Below are 17,500 nucleotides of genomic sequence, written 5' to 3'. Positions count from 1 at the left end.
GCTTAGCCTTTGCAAAATTTGACAGTGCAGAACCTACCGATTTTCCGTGCGTCCGACGAAGCGTCTGCAGACATGATGTCATTTGACTGCATTTGATCTGGGCACTGATGGAAAGGAGACACAATGGATGTTCTGTGGCGATTTTTGAATTAGAGAATGCTAGCTCTTTTGCAGTTTTTGAAGTTGTTGGAGGTTGTCAGTGCAAACTGGTTAAGGGACACCAATCTCTAGAGACACATATAACAATGCTGTGATGTACAATTGCTGGTGGACGAACAAAAGGGGCTAAGGAGGGGGGCTAGATGGGATTCCCGGAAACGTATCACGTGCGTCAACCTCGTTCCCAGGGTCTCTCTTCTCTGCCTCCATTGTCGTTGAAATTTGTCGTTGATGGAGACAGAGAAGAGAGACCCTGGGAACGAGGTTGTTATTTGGTTGTCGGCGGCAGTCTGGAGTCGACTTTATGTTGCTAACAAACACTCTTTGCACAATATGGCGGATTGTGGAGAGACAAATACAATGTTCGCATTCTACCTTTAATGACGAAAATGCGGCATTATTATGGCTAAAATAGAAGTGACTCCACGAGGATTACCCGGGGACAAGGTGTACCGCCAAGTTTTCGATGCGGAGGTATTAAAGTTCGCCAGCTGTTTTTAAGCTTTCAGCTGTTGACGTTAAAATGTCTCAATGTGTGCGTTTCCAATGCCATTATTTCTGATCGAACGTTTCCTACCTTATCAAATCAAAGGTAAGCCTGGTAGAAGCACTTGAAAAAGAAAGGCTTCCTCCTAAATCTAAGTCTGAGCCATTATTACCACTGGTTAGAGAATCCAGAGCGGTGACGGGCCATGGTATTCTGACAAGTCGCCAAAAGAGATGGATGACGGGCAGACCAAACGAGGGTAGCATAGAAAATCCAGTTCATCTAAAGTAAGTCTTCAGTGAAATAAGATGTAAGCTGTTTAAGTGAAGTATTGTGAAATGCTGATAAATTAAGGAAGATTCTATAAGCGCATGTTCATGCATGAACATATGCTCTATCGACAAATTTAAAGATTTGAAATTACCCGCGCAAATTATTTCAGAGTTTTTGATACTGAGGTTTGAAAGGTCAATATTGTTTCTTGTTGAAAAATGAGAAATAAAATGAATAAATAAATAAAATATTGTTTAAGTAGTGACTTATTCTAACATTTGACTAGTACATGTAAGTTGAGCGATAAAAAAATTTGATTCAAAGACATTTTTAAAAAATTCGAAACGTCGTCTAATTTTTTTTAAATGGTTTTAAATCAAAATTTTTTACCGCTCAACTTTCTAGTAAAATATTATTTCCCATGTTAATTACAACCGATTGGACAGTTGCTCAAGTATTGTCCCCATTCACAGAGAAGGCATCCAGTAGTCATGCAGTAAAGCTGTTTTGTAAATTTGTGCATGTACGGTATGTCACTATGCAGGGGTTCAGATACCATGATAACATTTTAGGTTTATAATCCTCCTTCAAACAACTAATATACATGTAGTTGTTTGAAGGAGGATGTAACGCATTAAAGATGTTTAATCATGATATCTGAACCCCAAGAAGTGGACTGTCATCACAATTACACTGTCAGGTAGAAATCATTACTTTGTTCAAAGAACAAAGTATAGCTGAAGTCAACTTGGGGGTTGCACTGTGGCTGCACATTCGTAAGATTTCTTAGCCTCGGAGAAGGCCACTCAAGTAGGAATCAAACTCAGTATCCCCTCACTAAACTGCAGACACACTACGCAACAGATTAAAGGAGAAATAATGTATCAGAGAATTGTATGCGTGACCGAAAACAAGTTTTTGTGTTTTCGTTGTGGCTCTGTAACGTTATATCTTACTGGGCTAATTACATAATTTTCTAATTCTCCCGGTACTGTTAAATCATTTTCTTTATACTGGTTTTTATTGGAGTCAATGCCGTTTTAAAACCAACAGTTTTAAATGTGTGTTCACGAATATTCTACGATCGCACTTAATTAACTTTGGACTTTGGACTATGGAATTGAACAAGATATTGTAAGATAAGGGAACGTGTCCAAATTTTGGAATCTAGTATCACCGATTCCGATCAATTGGGTACCGATTTTTTCTGATAGGCTGATCAATGCTTGCACTGATTTCATCGGTGCGGAATGAAACAGCATGGCAATGAGTCTCATATTTTCATCGGGCTGCAATAATTAAATGCATCGAAAACAATCAGTCACTCTTTGCTGTTATCAATAACAAACATTACATGAGAAATGTTAAAGGTCAACATTTCAAAGCAAGACTGCCTATTGAACTCTTTACAGATAAGCTTATTAAATTTAACAATCTACATGTAAGTTAAAATTAGATTGCTAAATTTTATTTAATAAGCTTATCTGTAAAGAGTTCAAATAGGCGATCTTGCTTTGAAATGTTGACCTTTAACATTCCTCATGTAATGTTTGTTATTGACAGCAGCAAAGGGTGACTGATTGTTTTTGATGCACAGTCTTAATAGGCTGTTTATTTTTACGTACTCTGTTTTGTACATGTGTCTTCTTTCACCCAAAATTGAATGTTACATCTTCGAACAATTGCCACTATTTCCCTTGACACGACCAGACAAGAATCAAATTTGTCATGAGAAGAAACAGTGGATTATTCGAAAACGAAAATCTACAAGAGAGCGCGACATAAACTATATTTTTGTGGGATATTCCTTTAATAATAGCTTGGATTTGTGTTGACCCAAAATGCGTAGAAAAGGAAAATCTTTGCAGGCAATCATAATATAATTTGGCCAAAAAGTAGCAAAGTGAGGCGAACATCTACAAACATTTGTCATAATTATATCCATGCATATATCAGTCGTGTTTACCATTTTATTCATTGCCACAGCAGCTGCTAGTTAACGATTAGACCTGTAGCCCACAAGGGCTACGTAAGCCCTACCCCTAGCAGTACGTAGCCCTAGCCTACAAGGGCTACAGGTCAATTGGTAATACTGACAATTGCAATTGCAAATACTGACCGGTGGCCCTTGAGGGCGAAGGGTCTAATTGTTTTAGTATCACCCAACTAGTCAGACAGAAAAGGCAAGCGTCACGCTTTTTGCTACTCAAGGACTATTGCTATTTAGTCCTTTAGTAGAGTAGCCAATCAAAATGCGGGTTTTGCAGTAGTCCACTAATTGGGTGATACTAATTTGAGAGAGTGACCTCGGACCATCTGAGAGTCAGGCAAGTTGTTAATTTTTTGCAAATAAATTTTAAAAAGCGATGAAAAAGACTTTCAACTGTTTTTTCAACAAGATGTGGCTAGTAGGCCTTGCCAGCTGTACTTGATAGGCCCTAGGTTCGCTTACATTGAAAGTCCGCATAATTACCAAAAAAATTGAACTTTTTCAAAAACAGATAGACGCTTCTTCCTAAAAAAGATACCTGGTTCCTGTTTTCCTCTAGAAATCGCCAAGTAAAACTGCTTTTCCATGCATTTGTACTTTTGAACCGGCTTGTGTATAAAGAGCGTGTAAACACAATTGGAGACAATTTTTTGGCTTGTCACACACTCCTGCATTGCAATGTGCAAGTGAAAAGAACGTATGTGTATCATGATACGTAACTCGAGAAAGCACTTTAATACCAAAATGAGAGCTCAAAAGTAAATCACATCTTTTAATAGCAAATTAATGACTTATAATACAATACAGAAATGTATATATACATGTACGACACATTTCAGGCGTCAAGTTTATATCCAACTTGTCACACACAAAAATCTATAAAACCATGGCAAACTAGTGTTGTTTAAAAGGGGGCCCTGAATGGGTCAAATAGGAAATGGATTTATGTGGTTTTTTTTTTCTTCGAACTGTGACTCATTTATCAGTTTATTATCAGAATGAAACGAATACAGCTGCAGTGGGGAAAAGTTAAGTGGTTTCCGATCAACTGAAGGAAACACTGGCGACCAGGCATCGAAAATCCTTCAAACAAACTTGAAACCCAACGAATAATCCGCGGAAATGTTGTTATGGAGTAGAAAAAGTTAAAAGTAACTCTTAACGATGAAAGACTTGAAAAAGTTTTATAAATACACAATGCAATTGTTTTTTTTTCATGTGATTCATGTGGTTTCGTGACACGTTTACAAGGTCGCATTTCATGTTATCAGACAGATAAAATGCATGATAACACTTATCCACATTGGAATTTACTTGGCTCCGATTCAATTGGTAACAGAGTTATCAGCATCGGAAATGCCAAAAAGGGGTGATAAATCGGTACCGATTCCAAACCATCGCAAATTAATTGGACCCGTTTTCGATAGTCGGGTCCCCGACCAAATTTTGGATGCGTTCCTTAAAGGTTTTCAGTTGAATTTAATTATACTGTTACGAGTTATCAATGTTAAACCTCTTACTGTAACCTGCATTGCACTGTAGATATACAGCTCTCGAGTCCATGGAGAGGCATTCCATGCCAGAAAGCTATTTTGAAGCTTTAGAAGTGAGAGGACTTCCAGAGTCACCAAGTAAGAGCTTTATTGATTCCAACCTGAATGTAATGGCCTTATTTAAGAAACAGACTGAAGATGAAAAACTAAGGCAGTGTTGTTAAATAAATTACATATTGTAATAAATGATGTTGTACTCTGAATCTACTTTACAGAAGCAACTCAGAAGCGGACAAACATAATCGAAAGACTGCAATCAAGTAGGAAGGAACGGTATAATTATTAATGCTTAAGCAGGAATTTCGTGCATGCACTTTTAAATGATTAATTTTTACCGACTATATAAAAAATTATTGCTTCCATTATCTATCTTTTTCTGATTCAATTTAGCCATGAATCGTACTTGGAGGATATGTATCAGGAGTTTGGAGTTGTAAATACTGTGAGTTTTAATAATAGAATGATTAGTATAATAATTTTTATGAAAATTTATTCAAACATGACTTTGTTACCGCTGTATTGTGAAATTAATTAATGCAGATTCTGAAGTTCAGCTTTCAAGTTTAATAAGTACTATATCACCAATATAAACCCTTGATTTTGTACCAGTAAAAACAAACCAACAAATTAAAATTTTAAAACTAGTCAGTCACAGAGCTGGATGCATCCAATTAACATCCATTTTGTACAGTAAATGACAGCAGTGAAAATTGAAACTAATGTTCATTGGAATTTAAACATAATTATTATCAAAGCCAACAGTACATGACTTTTGTACAATTGTATGTTTATGATAGTAACATTGCTAAATTTATATTAACCTCATCACTCCTGCAGTAATAGAATTTATTTGACTGGGATTGTTTTGATCACGTAACAAAGAAATTCCTCAAAATTTTATGTCCACAGGAACTGGAGCCACGTATCCTTGAATCGTGTGAAAACTTGAAAGAGCTGTTACTGGAAAATGATAAAGGTTTGTGTTATTGATCTCAACTGTTGAATAGAGATACAGCAAAAATCCCGGGTCATGGATGGCTTTAAATATTAATAATAATTTGTTTCCAATATTAAGTAAATTATATATTATTAGTAAAAATTGCCTTCCCTGCCACGTTACATGACATTGTACTCTTTCTAGTTGCAAAGGAGCTTTAATTTGTTTACACTTCAAATTTTAATACTGATAAACATTGTTTAAATTTTTACTGAAAGGATGGAGTCACATTTTTAGAATGACTGTACAAATTGTACAGTGGTTGCTGTAGTTTATGACAATTTCTTTTTATTTTTAGAAATTGAACAATTGCTGAAGACCATAGAATGTGATGATGTGAGTTTTTTCAAGCTGTTAGCTAAATAGCAAATTAAATCAACGTTTATCCCCAGCATGCATATACTACAGTTAGTGTTATTTTTTAGTAATTTAGTCATTAGTCATTTACAACTAATAGTAATTACAAACTGGCACAGTGATGGTTTAGCTCTGAGTAATCCACTTGATAACTTGATTGCTACCCAATGGATAACACACCACACTGCATTAATTGGTTTTCACAGGCGTGCTTATTCAGTGTATGGTGATTTGTCTGGTACTGTATTACCATCAGTGCTACATGTACCAACCTTTTGAACAACTGTGGGGCCCTGCACCCATTATTATAAAATAACGTAATTGGGATGAGTTTGTTTGTCATTATTGTAATAATAAATATCAAATTCATTCATGATTAAATTAATTTTTGGGAGGCACTCAACAGAAACTCAGTCACTTGACTGTGTACAGGTCATTTGTGTACCCCAGGCCTGTAAATCGTATAATACCGGCTCAAAATGTTATGCTCATTTGGCCTGATCTGCAAGGTGAGCTTGGGGTTACAGTGTACTGTACGTGCCTGAGAGGGTCATGCTGGATGTGCATAACTCCACACACAACGAGGGGCAGACATGGTTACCTGAGTGAGTGTCACACTGACACACTGCAGTCAGTGGAATTAATTTACCAATCCATCGCTTCCAATGGGAGAGGTGGGCAGGAGCAAAAAAACGAGCCACAAGGTTCTACAAAATTGAGCATGTGTCCCCTTAGGTATGTACTTTAAGTAGGGTTATTGAAGTGTATCCTACTTTAATAAAGTACCAACCTAGCCTTAGCATGTAACACTGCTGGCCAGCGATGCATCATTGTAACTTTAGTTGTGACTATGTGTTTATAAACACACTATATCAGACTTTCATTTTACATGTCATTATAATGTTGTACAATATTCATGGCAGATCCGACTTTGGCTGCATTGACTATTTACAGTGGTGAGCCAGTTGCTCAGACATGCAGATTGCGTTTAACATTTTCGCGTAATAATTTCAGGAACTCCTGCTTCACTGTTTAACTGATCTAGAAACCCTGTGGGAAAGCGTTGCTGAGCATTCAAAACACCGTCAGATGTGGATTGCTGAGTTAGATTCCACCTTAGATCAAGTGGAAAATGACAGAGCAAATCTGGTGAGTGGTTTATACTAGCTAACAATGAGGACTGGACTTGATTTCAACTTCTCTTGATCAGTTTCAGTGAATGAAATGAATGATTACATATATTATTTTGAAGTGCATGTTATTGTAAAAGACAAAGGAGAGATCAAGTTATCTTGGCTCATACTTTATATCTCATAATCTGGATAATTAATTTTATTGTCTCAATTGCTTAAATTGTGTGGGTACATGTAAGTGTGAGGATCACTTTCTTCTTTCATCAGTTTCAGTCTTAGTGATTTTAGCTAAGAGCTCGTAAGAACTACATGACTGTAATTGTTGGGATTCTGGGATAATTATTTGAAAGACCTGTGGAACTGGAAAATTAGCGACGTGGACTAAATTGGATTGGTAATAGCCATAAGAGATCAGAAGGAATTCAGTTGTAAGCAATTGCACATTGGGTTTGGAGGTCTAATTCCTAGTGCACATGCTCAGAACCAAAAAATTAACATGACTCACCAACTGAAGACTTTGAGACCCTAATGTTTACAAATCTGAGACTGAGACCAAAACATGCAAGACTTCACACTAAAATACAATGCACATGCAATATACTGAGTGCAAACAAGACTGTGAGACTCTGCAAAGGCTGTCAAGATTTCAAGATTAGATGAAATGTTAGCTAGTGCCAAGATTTTGAAGGTACTTAAATTGCCACCCCTTTTTAATCAAGATTCCTATCTTCAGACTGCGGCACCTCTCATTTAAGAGCCTCTTGTCACTTAGAATTTACTAGAATTCTACTAATTAAAAATACTTGTAAATGAATCACTGTGCATCTCACATGCATTAAAATTCTGATCTGTCTTTTTACTGTTAACCAACCAACCAACCCTCTGACCTCTTTCCTTTTTCCTCTTTCTTCTTTCTTCTTTCCTCTTTACTCTTTATGGGACACTGAAAAACGCAGACTGCAGACTGTGCAGACCGCTGTAAAATGAAAATTCGGTTAGCCTGAATTCAAGGCCTAAATAACATTTGGTTAAAGCCTAATTACATGTAGGCCTAAAAAACAGTTAGGTTAGCCTGTTCCTTTATGGTTAGCGCTCAGTAGTAGTGAGGGTAACGCCATATTTTACCCCTGGTCTGCACAGTCTGCAGTCTGCGTTTTGGGGTGACCGACTCTTTACTGTCAATTTTGATATTCCACTTTTTACTTTTCACTGAGAATCAATATTTCACTGTACTAGATTCGTGAGACCCTGAAAGGTTTCAACAAAATCCTGGAAAGGGTAGCCCATCTGATGCCAGCTGATGTACACAGATTACTTGAAAGGGAAGCTCTGCGAGTTAACTCCACTATTCTGATGAACCGAAGAGCCTATGCTGATCTCATCTCAAACTTACTCACAGGTATGTGTAATTCTTTAATATGATCAATGAGTCCATGCCGTCTTAAAATGATTTTGTTAATGCAAATGATAATAATGTCATGGGATAATACTGCTGATTTAGAAGTATCAAATTACATCCGATCGCACAATTCAGGAGAAATAGCACAAATTCCACAAAATAAACCAAAATACACTGTTTATAACTTTCATCTAGTATATATAGGCATCATTTTAAAGATGATTTAGCTTTGAATTTGTAAACAATGGAGATCTATGCAAGTATTCTCTTTTGCACTGACATTGTATGAGGCCTGGCCAATGGTTACAGCACAAACAAATCCTCTTCTTCAAGTTGTCGAATCAGAATTGCTGATCTGTCAACACAAATTAATCTAATGTTCATGTAGCAGAAGATTGGCAAAATGCTTCCCCTTATTATTTCAAATACAGATTTATAAAACAAACGTTTTCATGCATAATGGTAAGTTCATAGTCAAAATTAAGGCCCACTCTTTCTTCAAATCGAAAGACATGATTGCATCTTCTATTAAAATTTGAACAGCAATTTACAGTTACTGTACAGTAGTACATAAAGTTAACAGAGGTCTCTTTTTTGCATTGTTTGGGAAAAGAGACTTCTGCCATAGGCGACGAAACTCACTATATGTTGAGCATGCACGGTGGTTAGTAACTTAGCGACCAAATCCTTGCGTGATACTTCTTGTATGCGGGCTCACTTTAATAACAACAGCGGAATTCCTGTGACAGTCACAGGCAGCAAACATGTTTATTGTGGGGTCTGTCATACACTGTATGCAGTTTGAAAAGTGCCGTCCAAGGTTAGTGGACGATGGTTGGATCAATTGAAAGTGAGTTTCTCTTTTCCCGCACTTGTTAGCCCAGCGAACACAAAAGAAAAGAGGCCTGTGCTAGCAGGGGAAGTTTAAGTCAAGCTTCTGACTGAGAATGTGCAAGATTCATAAAAACTGTCGTACATGTATAATGCGTTTTAACTGTACTTCCTATCCAGTTTAAGTGAGGCCATGGATAAGACCTCGCATTGGTGTATACATGTACACGTATGTTGCAGGTCATTTTGTTCCTTTGGTTCATTTGCAATCAAACTAGGTCATTTTCAACCTACTGTAGGTCAACTTACAAGTTTCAACCTAAACCAAGTTGTTTCAACCTACACCTGTAGGTCAATTTGGGGCAGGTAACAAAACACAGGTCACAGAGGTCACTGTTTTACCAAAATGCAGAAAGTATCCTAAAAATTTAAAAGCTTAACCTTGGGCCTATAAATTAGGCAGGCCTTAACAAAAGTTTTTAGGCTTGTTAAAATGTTAACATTTGTAAAGGGTTAGGGTGGTTTCTTGTATTCCACTGGGCTTGATATTCATCTCATAGGCGCGCGCACCTCTACCCGCTGCGAGTCGTATTTTGTTCATGTCTGTCCTCTTTGGAATGCTCTCCCTCTGAAAATCCCTTCCTCTGAGCAGACATCTCTTTTTAAATCCCAGGTGAAAGCTCTTTTCACCAACGCCTTTATGCACAGTCCTTCGATCCAGAAAACATCTGCACATGGCGTATAATTTTCCCTTAGGCTATCTGCAGGTGACTGAACTTGGCATCTCAATGAATGTGTTAGTCCTTTATTTTATTTTATTTCTTTCATGTTAGCTTAATTTTTGTTGTTATTTAGATTTCATATATTTCTGTTGTATTATCATGTTATATACTAGTTTGTCTTTTTTCTAATTGTTCTGGCATTTAAGGGACCTCATGTCCTATTTCTTTGTCCTTCCTGGGAATGTCATCGCCCATAATGTCGTAAATAGATAAATTTTAAATAAAAAATTTGTAAAACAATGACCTGTGTCTTGTACATGCCCCAATTCAACCTACATTACATGTACAGTACATGAACATGTAGATTGAAACAACATTAGGTTTATACATTGTATCTAGGTTGAAACATGTTGACCTATTGTAGATTGAAACAAATTAAATGACCTTAGTTTAATAGTAGTTAAGTTGAGATTATAAACCTATTAAAGGAACAAAATGACCTGCAACATTACACTTACCTGAGTGATCTGTCTGTCTTTTTAAATCCAAGTTAAGCATGGAAAGATGGTTTATAATAAATTATTGTTCTGTAGTGTATGTTCAAATGGTCTTTAGAACAACATAACAGTGGTTACTTACTCTGAAACCTAGTATAAAAACAAGCTTCAAATGGCCCAGGAAAAAATCACAGAGTTTGCATTGTTTTTCACACAATGTTGTTCCTTATTGCATATTCTGCCTTCGGGCTGGAAAATTTCGTGCAATTTCTGTTTTTTTCACACCCTATCAGACTTGTCCTGCAAGGTGGATGCACCTGTCACACTGAAAAGCAGTGGCAAGGTATGGGAGGAGTGGGGGGTAATTTAATTTACACAATGTACTGGCCATGGGAATGGATTTCTCCAAGCCAGATAAACTTCAGTCAATAAATACTGAGGTCTACAGAAGGCATGCCATCAGATGCCTTGCGAGCAGAGTCCCATTATTTTCTTTCAGGAGAGGTTTGGGAGACCTTGCTCGCTGGATAACTTTTAGATGCTCTTTTCTACGTTCAAAGGTTTTCTGAGTCTTGGTCACAATGTTGTATTTAAACACAGACGAAAAATTGCCCCCTCTTCCCTTTCAATGTTGATGTTTATGGGTTTGAGTGCGAAAACCAACTGGTTAATGCAACATTAATATTGAAGGGAGCCTGGAGGATGGGTATGTTATTAATAGCTTGGATGCGCTTTACTTGCTGTTCTAGCAAAGTGTTACTACTATTTTTAATATATGTGACCGAAGTTGTAGCATTTTTTGAGTAATTTGTAGAAGAGTTTCTTTTATTTACAGCTGACATTGAACGGGAGAAGAAGTGTTACATTTGCTGGCAAAAACGGGTTGAAGACTGGAGAGTGTTGAAGTGCAAAGAGGCTGTTGAAAAATTTAGGTGAGCTGACCGCATCAGACATCAAAGTCGAATATGGCCTACCACAAAAAAAAGGGACTTCTGAATTGTGGTCCTCAGTGGTATTAACTACATGCAATGTACATGTAAATGTGTTATCCCAATTAACTCACATCTTTTATAGTTTTCCCTTGCCAAAGAAAAAAGTCTTTTGGTACATCTTTTTACTGAAGGCTTAATTTTTGTTCAAGAAATCCTTTGTCTTTATTTAATCATGTAAAAACTCCATTTACCATGTATTCTTCTGTTTTTCTTGTTTAGTGATTTTATGAACAGTTCTTTAATCAAAGATCCACCAGAATTGAGAAGAAAATTTGAGCTGTTTACAGCAGAACAGCGAACTCTCAACAAAAAAAGACTGGACCTTCTAGAATCACTGAGGTTTGCTATTTCAGACGACAAGATAATTTTAGTTAAAGAATATTTCACTTTAAGTTACACAATATACAGGAGATTTTGCTTGTGTTTTTTACCGATATTATATATCTTTTCTGGGAAATACATGTAAGATGAACAAAACGACTCGGCCGTGGCTCTTCCTGCTCAATTGTTAAACGATCTAAGAGTTCCCCAGGCTCAAACTTAGAAGTACGTTGATGATACGACGGTTGCAGAGATCGCGTGCCGCGCGATGCATCCGGCGACGCCCAAGCTGCTGTCAAAGTCGTAGAGGATTGGTCTAGAGCACAGAAGATGCAGCTGAACGCTGAGAAATGCAAAGTCATGTTCATCGACTTCAAAAGACACAAACACCTTTTCCTCCCTCACATAGTTGATGGCAAGGAATTAGAAACTGTAGACAAAGCCAAGATCCTAGGCGTGACAATTTCTTGTAATCTTAAGTGGAATATTCTCGTAAATGAATCCATCAAAAAAGCAACTAAACGCCTTACTTTTTCGTCCTCCTAAGGAGAGCTCGTGTTCCGGCGGAAGATATAGTTAATTTACATTGCACAACTATACGACCTGTTCTGGAATACAGCGCGCAGATATTCCATCTTGCGTTATCCGCGTATCTTAGTGACGATATCGAAAGGGGTCTTAAGGCGCGCGTTATCCATTATCTCCCCTGAGCTGTCATATCTTAAATAGGCATGGGTTAGCATCGCTTTATGACAGACGCATTAAGTTCAGCGATAATCTGTTTTTGACCATCTCCAATCCCTGTCATAGGCTTTCTGCCTGAAAGGCGCGATGCGCCTTACAATAGGAGACGCCAGCGCGTTTTTAATATGCCATGATTGCGCACCGACCGTTTCAAGCACTCTTTTATTCCAGCTATGTGTGCTGGTGCAAATCTAGGGCTTTAGCTAAGATAATATTTTTATATTTTAGTTTGTTGTTTTGTCATCGTTAGGTCATTATATTCATTTGATATATACAGTGTATATACGGCCTCTCCTTTCTTAGAATCTTGTACAACTTTTCCTGTAAATCATTTACCTTTTTAAATAATACGCAATTCAGCCTCTTGGCTGAGATGTATTTTTATAAATGAACTATCTAACTAACTAACTAACTAACTAACTAACTAACTAACTAACTAACTAACTAACTAACTAACTAACTAACTAACGAACGGGTAAACTTCACTATCAAGCCTTTTGAAACCCAATACATGTACATAACATAACACCCAGAAATATTTTACATGCACGTTAAGTTTAGGAGTAAATACATTTCTCGCATTGCAAATTATAGGTACATCCCTTTTCAAACTGACTGGCTTTAAATTAATTCTTTTCAAGTACAGTAAACCCTCTTCAAAGTTTCATTTATTTACTTGCGAGCTGGTAATGCAGATAGAGGGAACAATTAAGCAGTGTCGTTTTAATTTTTTGAGCAAATTCATTTTTTAACATCACAAAGGAAGGAAGCAAATGGAGCAATAATATAAATTTGACATTGTGAGCTTGTCTTGGCTTTGTATCTTGGCTTTGTATCTGGTGACCTGAGTACCTGAGGTACACAATTAAAGATTAAAAAAGAAAGGACAAACTTAACATACTATGCACTGTCTGAGAGTACTTTGCTGTCTAATTAATGTGCTGGTTCAACAAGAGGCGTTTAAGAGACAAATAAATTACATGTAGAATTGATTTGAAACACAGTAGCATGCTCAACATTCATAAAAGACAGTGTTTAGAGAGTTTTCTTTTCTTTTCCTTTTTTTTAATGAAATGGAATACAGCATGAACTTCTGCAAATTTCTCTAACTTATTTCAACATACAACCTCAATGTGAAGCCTCAATTCAAATGTGTTTTGCATGCTTGTAATAATTTTTTTTTTTAATGAGAAAGAATTTATAATTATGAGGAAGTTTGACCACGGAACATTCTATTAAGATAACTATCTTTTCTCAGAAATATGAGGCCTCCTAATGCAACCAAATCGGCTGTTTATCAGTGGAATACTGCTCTTGCAGAAGTCTGCCGACAACTTGGTAAGACGGTCAAGCTAGTGTAAGATAGCTTCATGTATTGAATGAAATGTGAGCTATTGACAGATACAGTTGTCATATCGAAAGGCCAGAACTGCAGGCATAACTGATTTTCATACAGTATGTGTCTGCTCTGATCAAATTCAAGTTAAGGGTAATGGGAGAAAAGACAGAAGGCCTTGGAGGAACCTATGGAAATAGGTGTAGTCTGCAAGTTAATTTAAGTTAATTATTACTCTGATCGCAATGGTTTTCCAATGCCATTGCCACAGTCTTTCTTTTGGTGAGGGGGAGGGGGGAGGGAAGTTTGTAGGCGTGGGAGCCCTCCACTCTTGTCTCATCATTAAAAAATTTCTCATCTTTCCAGTGAAGTTTGGAATTTTTTTGTGGTAAGAAGCAATATTTGTATCTTACTACTAGAAAACAAAACTCGCATACATGTACAATAACTGTTAATTTAATACCTTCTGTACATTTCGTTGTCTTCAGACGAAGTTCATTCCAGGTACAAAGATGTCATCCAGGCAGAGTATGATCAAATTATTGAACAGTGCATGGATGAAATTGAAGCAGTTAAGGTTGGTGGAAATTGTACTACACCTCTCTTAAAATTACTCCAGAAGGAGTAGTAAACTCTAAGTTTACAACTAGTAATAGTTTTCACTACATATGCCCCCACCTCAGATAAATATGGATGGCAGTTGAGGTGTTTTCCAAATAACATGTGCTGCACATTGGCCGTGTTTTCACCAGCGGTTTTTAAGGTCGCTTTATAGCGAGTGACAATCGGAACTCGCGTCAGAAAACAGTCACTTTTCCAACTTAAGCTTAAAGTTAAGCGAGTCGGCAAACTTCAGTGGAATTCTTATTAAATTTATGCCACCAAACCAGGTAGCTTAAGCGAGTTGGCAATTACTTTCGGCCAAAGAGGAGTCGCTTGCAGTTATTCAAATCAGAAATATACAACAGGCGTGCTATTTTTATAATTTTTATTATACTGCATTGGCACGTGCCCTCTCCTCATTTAATCTTATCCGTGAAAACACGAGTCCCTTAACGAAGTCTGCAAACAACCAATTTTAGGAATTCATGTTAAGCGAGACAACGGGTGTCGTGAAAACACAGCCATTATGGTGTCTTCATATTATGTTGCAAGTAATTAGGTAGGCAAATGAAAGCTGGAAAAAATGCAAGGATAGGATGGGCAACAACAAACAGCATTAAATTTTATTCTCAATTTCTATCAACGAATCATTTGATGCGATATCAGTAGACCATATTCACGATGGCCGCCATGTTGGATTTGCTATTATCATGCAAATTAGCTACTAATTTCTGAGGGGGCAAACAACACAAGTTTGAGCGGTTATAACGAACATCTTAGCCACACAGATGATTTGTTTCACGTTCATTCAATGTTTATCACCTAAGTAGCAAAATAGAATGATTGCACAAGTTACTTCGATGTTTTTTTTTAGTAAAAAATGAGCAGATAACGAAGTAGAAAGTCAGAATGTCAAAGGCAATCAAAAGATATAAAATTATTATAAAAGGCACTTAATTCTTAATTTTAAAATGTACTTTTAACAATGTTATTTCAATATTTCGACGAGCCGATTTTCCGCAATTTGCCTTTTTTCTTGTGTTTGCCCACCAGCGTAACACATGGCTAATTTGCATGACAATTTGAAAAGCAACATGGCCGCTATCGTGAATAAGGCCTATTGAAAAGCAATATTTACATAATAAAATTATGGAAAATGCCTTGAAATGTGATAACAAAAAAGAGAAAAGGAAGATGAATTAGAAGGCAAACTGTTGTAAATATGATCGGAGGTTGTTTGAAAAAGTTGATAGTCTGAGACTATGCTTTTGATTTCTGAGGTTGCGTCTAGCAGTTTGTGGGCCATTAGTCACAGGATATATACACTGTACTGCACATGTGCATGCACTCATGATTTGGTTTTTGTTGAATATTTATTTAGCTATTTTCAGGGTGCAGCAGGTCTGGTTCATCCAATCAGCCAGCATAACATGCACGTACTTACTTGTCCAGCGCACTTGTCGCAGAAGAAAGGGGGAACATGTACTTTTTAATTTACAGCTAAATTTAGAGTGACCAAAATAAAGTAACTGGCAAAGATTACTGGAACCTATTTTAACTAAAATAGCATAAGCAGTTATCAGAGTTTTTTCCATTTTTAAGGATTATCCAAATTTTGAGTATATCGGCTGTTTTGTTATATTTGTTTTTGTTAAAAGGAGCAGTTCCTTTCTGGAGGCATTCTTGATGCAGTAAGAATTGAAGAGGTACAGGTCAATTCATTCCTTGTTTCTCATGCGCTAACCATAATAATTTATTGTAAAGATAGATTCAACATGGACCAGAGATTTGTGTAAGCATTTGCAACGGGGTCTGACCTTTTGACAAGTTCCATACTTAACAGATGCAACAATTGAGCATGACATTAAATTTTTGAAATGATATCAAAGTGTTTCTGAATTCCTGTTGCTAATAGGTTCTTTTCAAAAAAATCGTACAAAACTTCAAGCATTAATTTGTATTCTCCAACTTCACAGAATGGTTTTATGATTGGGATTCATAGAGCTTAGGGTGCAAGTCGGCAGTCACCCTTATGAATTTTTCATTACCGGTAAATTTAACAGTTTAAGTGTTTTTTGTTTTCCTTCTGTCCCATTTAGGTGATGAACGAGTCATTCTTGCCTCTCGTTGGTGAGAAGCAGACGAAATTTGAACATGAGATTGACAAGATGGAGGTAATGGGCTGTCGATAACCCTCCTTTCATACCTTCCGTCTCTACAGTCGAAGCTCCACTAACGGACACTTCCCGAATGCGGACACCAAACCGCGGTCCCGGCGAATTCTCCTCTAAAACACTACATATTTAACCTCCCGTAAGCGGACTTTGAGTAAACAATATGAAGAAAACTTCTAACGAAATGGGTTCGATTTTAATGGTTTAATCGCGCACTGTCCTTTAGACAAAACATAGTCATTTCGATTACCTTTAGCTTTTTTTTCATTACGATACATCAAAGTTTCCTTTTTAAACTTTTCTTCAAGCCAGTCGCACGAAAATCTTAAACTCGCAAGGCAACTGCATACCATATCCTGCTCCTCTGTTTATCTGTTTTCCCGTAATAAGAACCGTTGCTGAGTTAGACGCACGCTTCAGGAACTTCGTCACTTTATTTCAAACATATTCTAATGAACAAGTGGCATCTCATACAAAACCAGCCTTTACGAAATTCAAGGGAAATCTTGAAAAACCCTCCCCTAAAAGACCTTTCCAAGGTTTTTGGCGTCATCTTGGCTGCATGGAGCGCAGACACGGCTAAATTTACAGTAAATGTATAGGATTTTGGCCGACTTTGAACCGCTGTAGCTCCGCTAGAAAGAGACGGATTTCCAACTTTTGCCACTACTTTTAATAGTTTTATTGATCTCATTCATTGAGCAGAAAATAAGGCGGGCCATTAAGGAAGGTACGACGTCCGTAAATTCGAATTATAAATCTTCTCCTGTAGCTTCTACTTTCGCGGAAATTTTGAAGGATTTGTTTGAAATCTTAAAAATTCGTTTGTGGTCGTTGTAGCCTGAATCTGTTCTTTATGTTTTATGAAAGTATAAATGTCTTTTAAAAGACACTTTCACTGTGGAAATCCGCCTCTTTGTAGCGGCGTTACA

The 17,500-nt window shown here is 37.0% G+C and overlaps 2 protein-coding genes across 2 annotated transcripts in view; one reads left to right on the top strand and one right to left on the bottom strand.

Moving 5' to 3' along the window:
• Positions 1 to 287, bottom strand: part of LOC138029550 (uncharacterized) — a 54,628-nt gene extending 54,341 nt beyond the window's left edge. The window contains exon 1 of the mRNA XM_068877268.1: positions 38 to 287. Within this exon, the coding sequence (XP_068733369.1) occupies positions 38 to 92 (55 nt within the window). The 5' untranslated portion in view covers positions 93 to 287. The remainder of the gene's footprint in view (positions 1 to 37) is intronic.
• Positions 288 to 413: 126 nt separating this feature from the next.
• The window catches only part of LOC138029689 (coiled-coil domain-containing protein 180-like), a 53,906-nt gene continuing 36,819 nt past the window's right edge, over positions 414 to 17,500 (top strand). The window contains exons 1-15 of the mRNA XM_068877435.1: positions 414 to 633; positions 752 to 933; positions 4,452 to 4,540; positions 4,678 to 4,735; positions 4,853 to 4,904; positions 5,372 to 5,438; positions 5,758 to 5,795; positions 6,831 to 6,965; positions 8,186 to 8,348; positions 11,234 to 11,330; positions 11,610 to 11,729; positions 13,714 to 13,793; positions 14,280 to 14,368; positions 16,053 to 16,100; positions 16,494 to 16,568. Coding sequence (XP_068733536.1) covers positions 562 to 633; positions 752 to 933; positions 4,452 to 4,540; positions 4,678 to 4,735; positions 4,853 to 4,904; positions 5,372 to 5,438; positions 5,758 to 5,795; positions 6,831 to 6,965; positions 8,186 to 8,348; positions 11,234 to 11,330; positions 11,610 to 11,729; positions 13,714 to 13,793; positions 14,280 to 14,368; positions 16,053 to 16,100; positions 16,494 to 16,568 — 1,365 coding nt within the window. The 5' untranslated portion in view covers positions 414 to 561. The remainder of the gene's footprint in view (positions 634 to 751; positions 934 to 4,451; positions 4,541 to 4,677; positions 4,736 to 4,852; positions 4,905 to 5,371; positions 5,439 to 5,757; positions 5,796 to 6,830; positions 6,966 to 8,185; positions 8,349 to 11,233; positions 11,331 to 11,609; positions 11,730 to 13,713; positions 13,794 to 14,279; positions 14,369 to 16,052; positions 16,101 to 16,493; positions 16,569 to 17,500) is intronic.

Source organism: Montipora capricornis, chromosome 2 (genome assembly GCF_036669925.1).
Source record: "Montipora capricornis isolate CH-2021 chromosome 2, ASM3666992v2, whole genome shotgun sequence".
NCBI classification, from domain to species: domain Eukaryota; kingdom Metazoa; phylum Cnidaria; class Anthozoa; order Scleractinia; family Acroporidae; genus Montipora; species Montipora capricornis.
The sequence above is the reverse complement of the archived record's forward strand: the minus strand, read 5'-3'. Positions and strand labels throughout refer to the sequence as shown.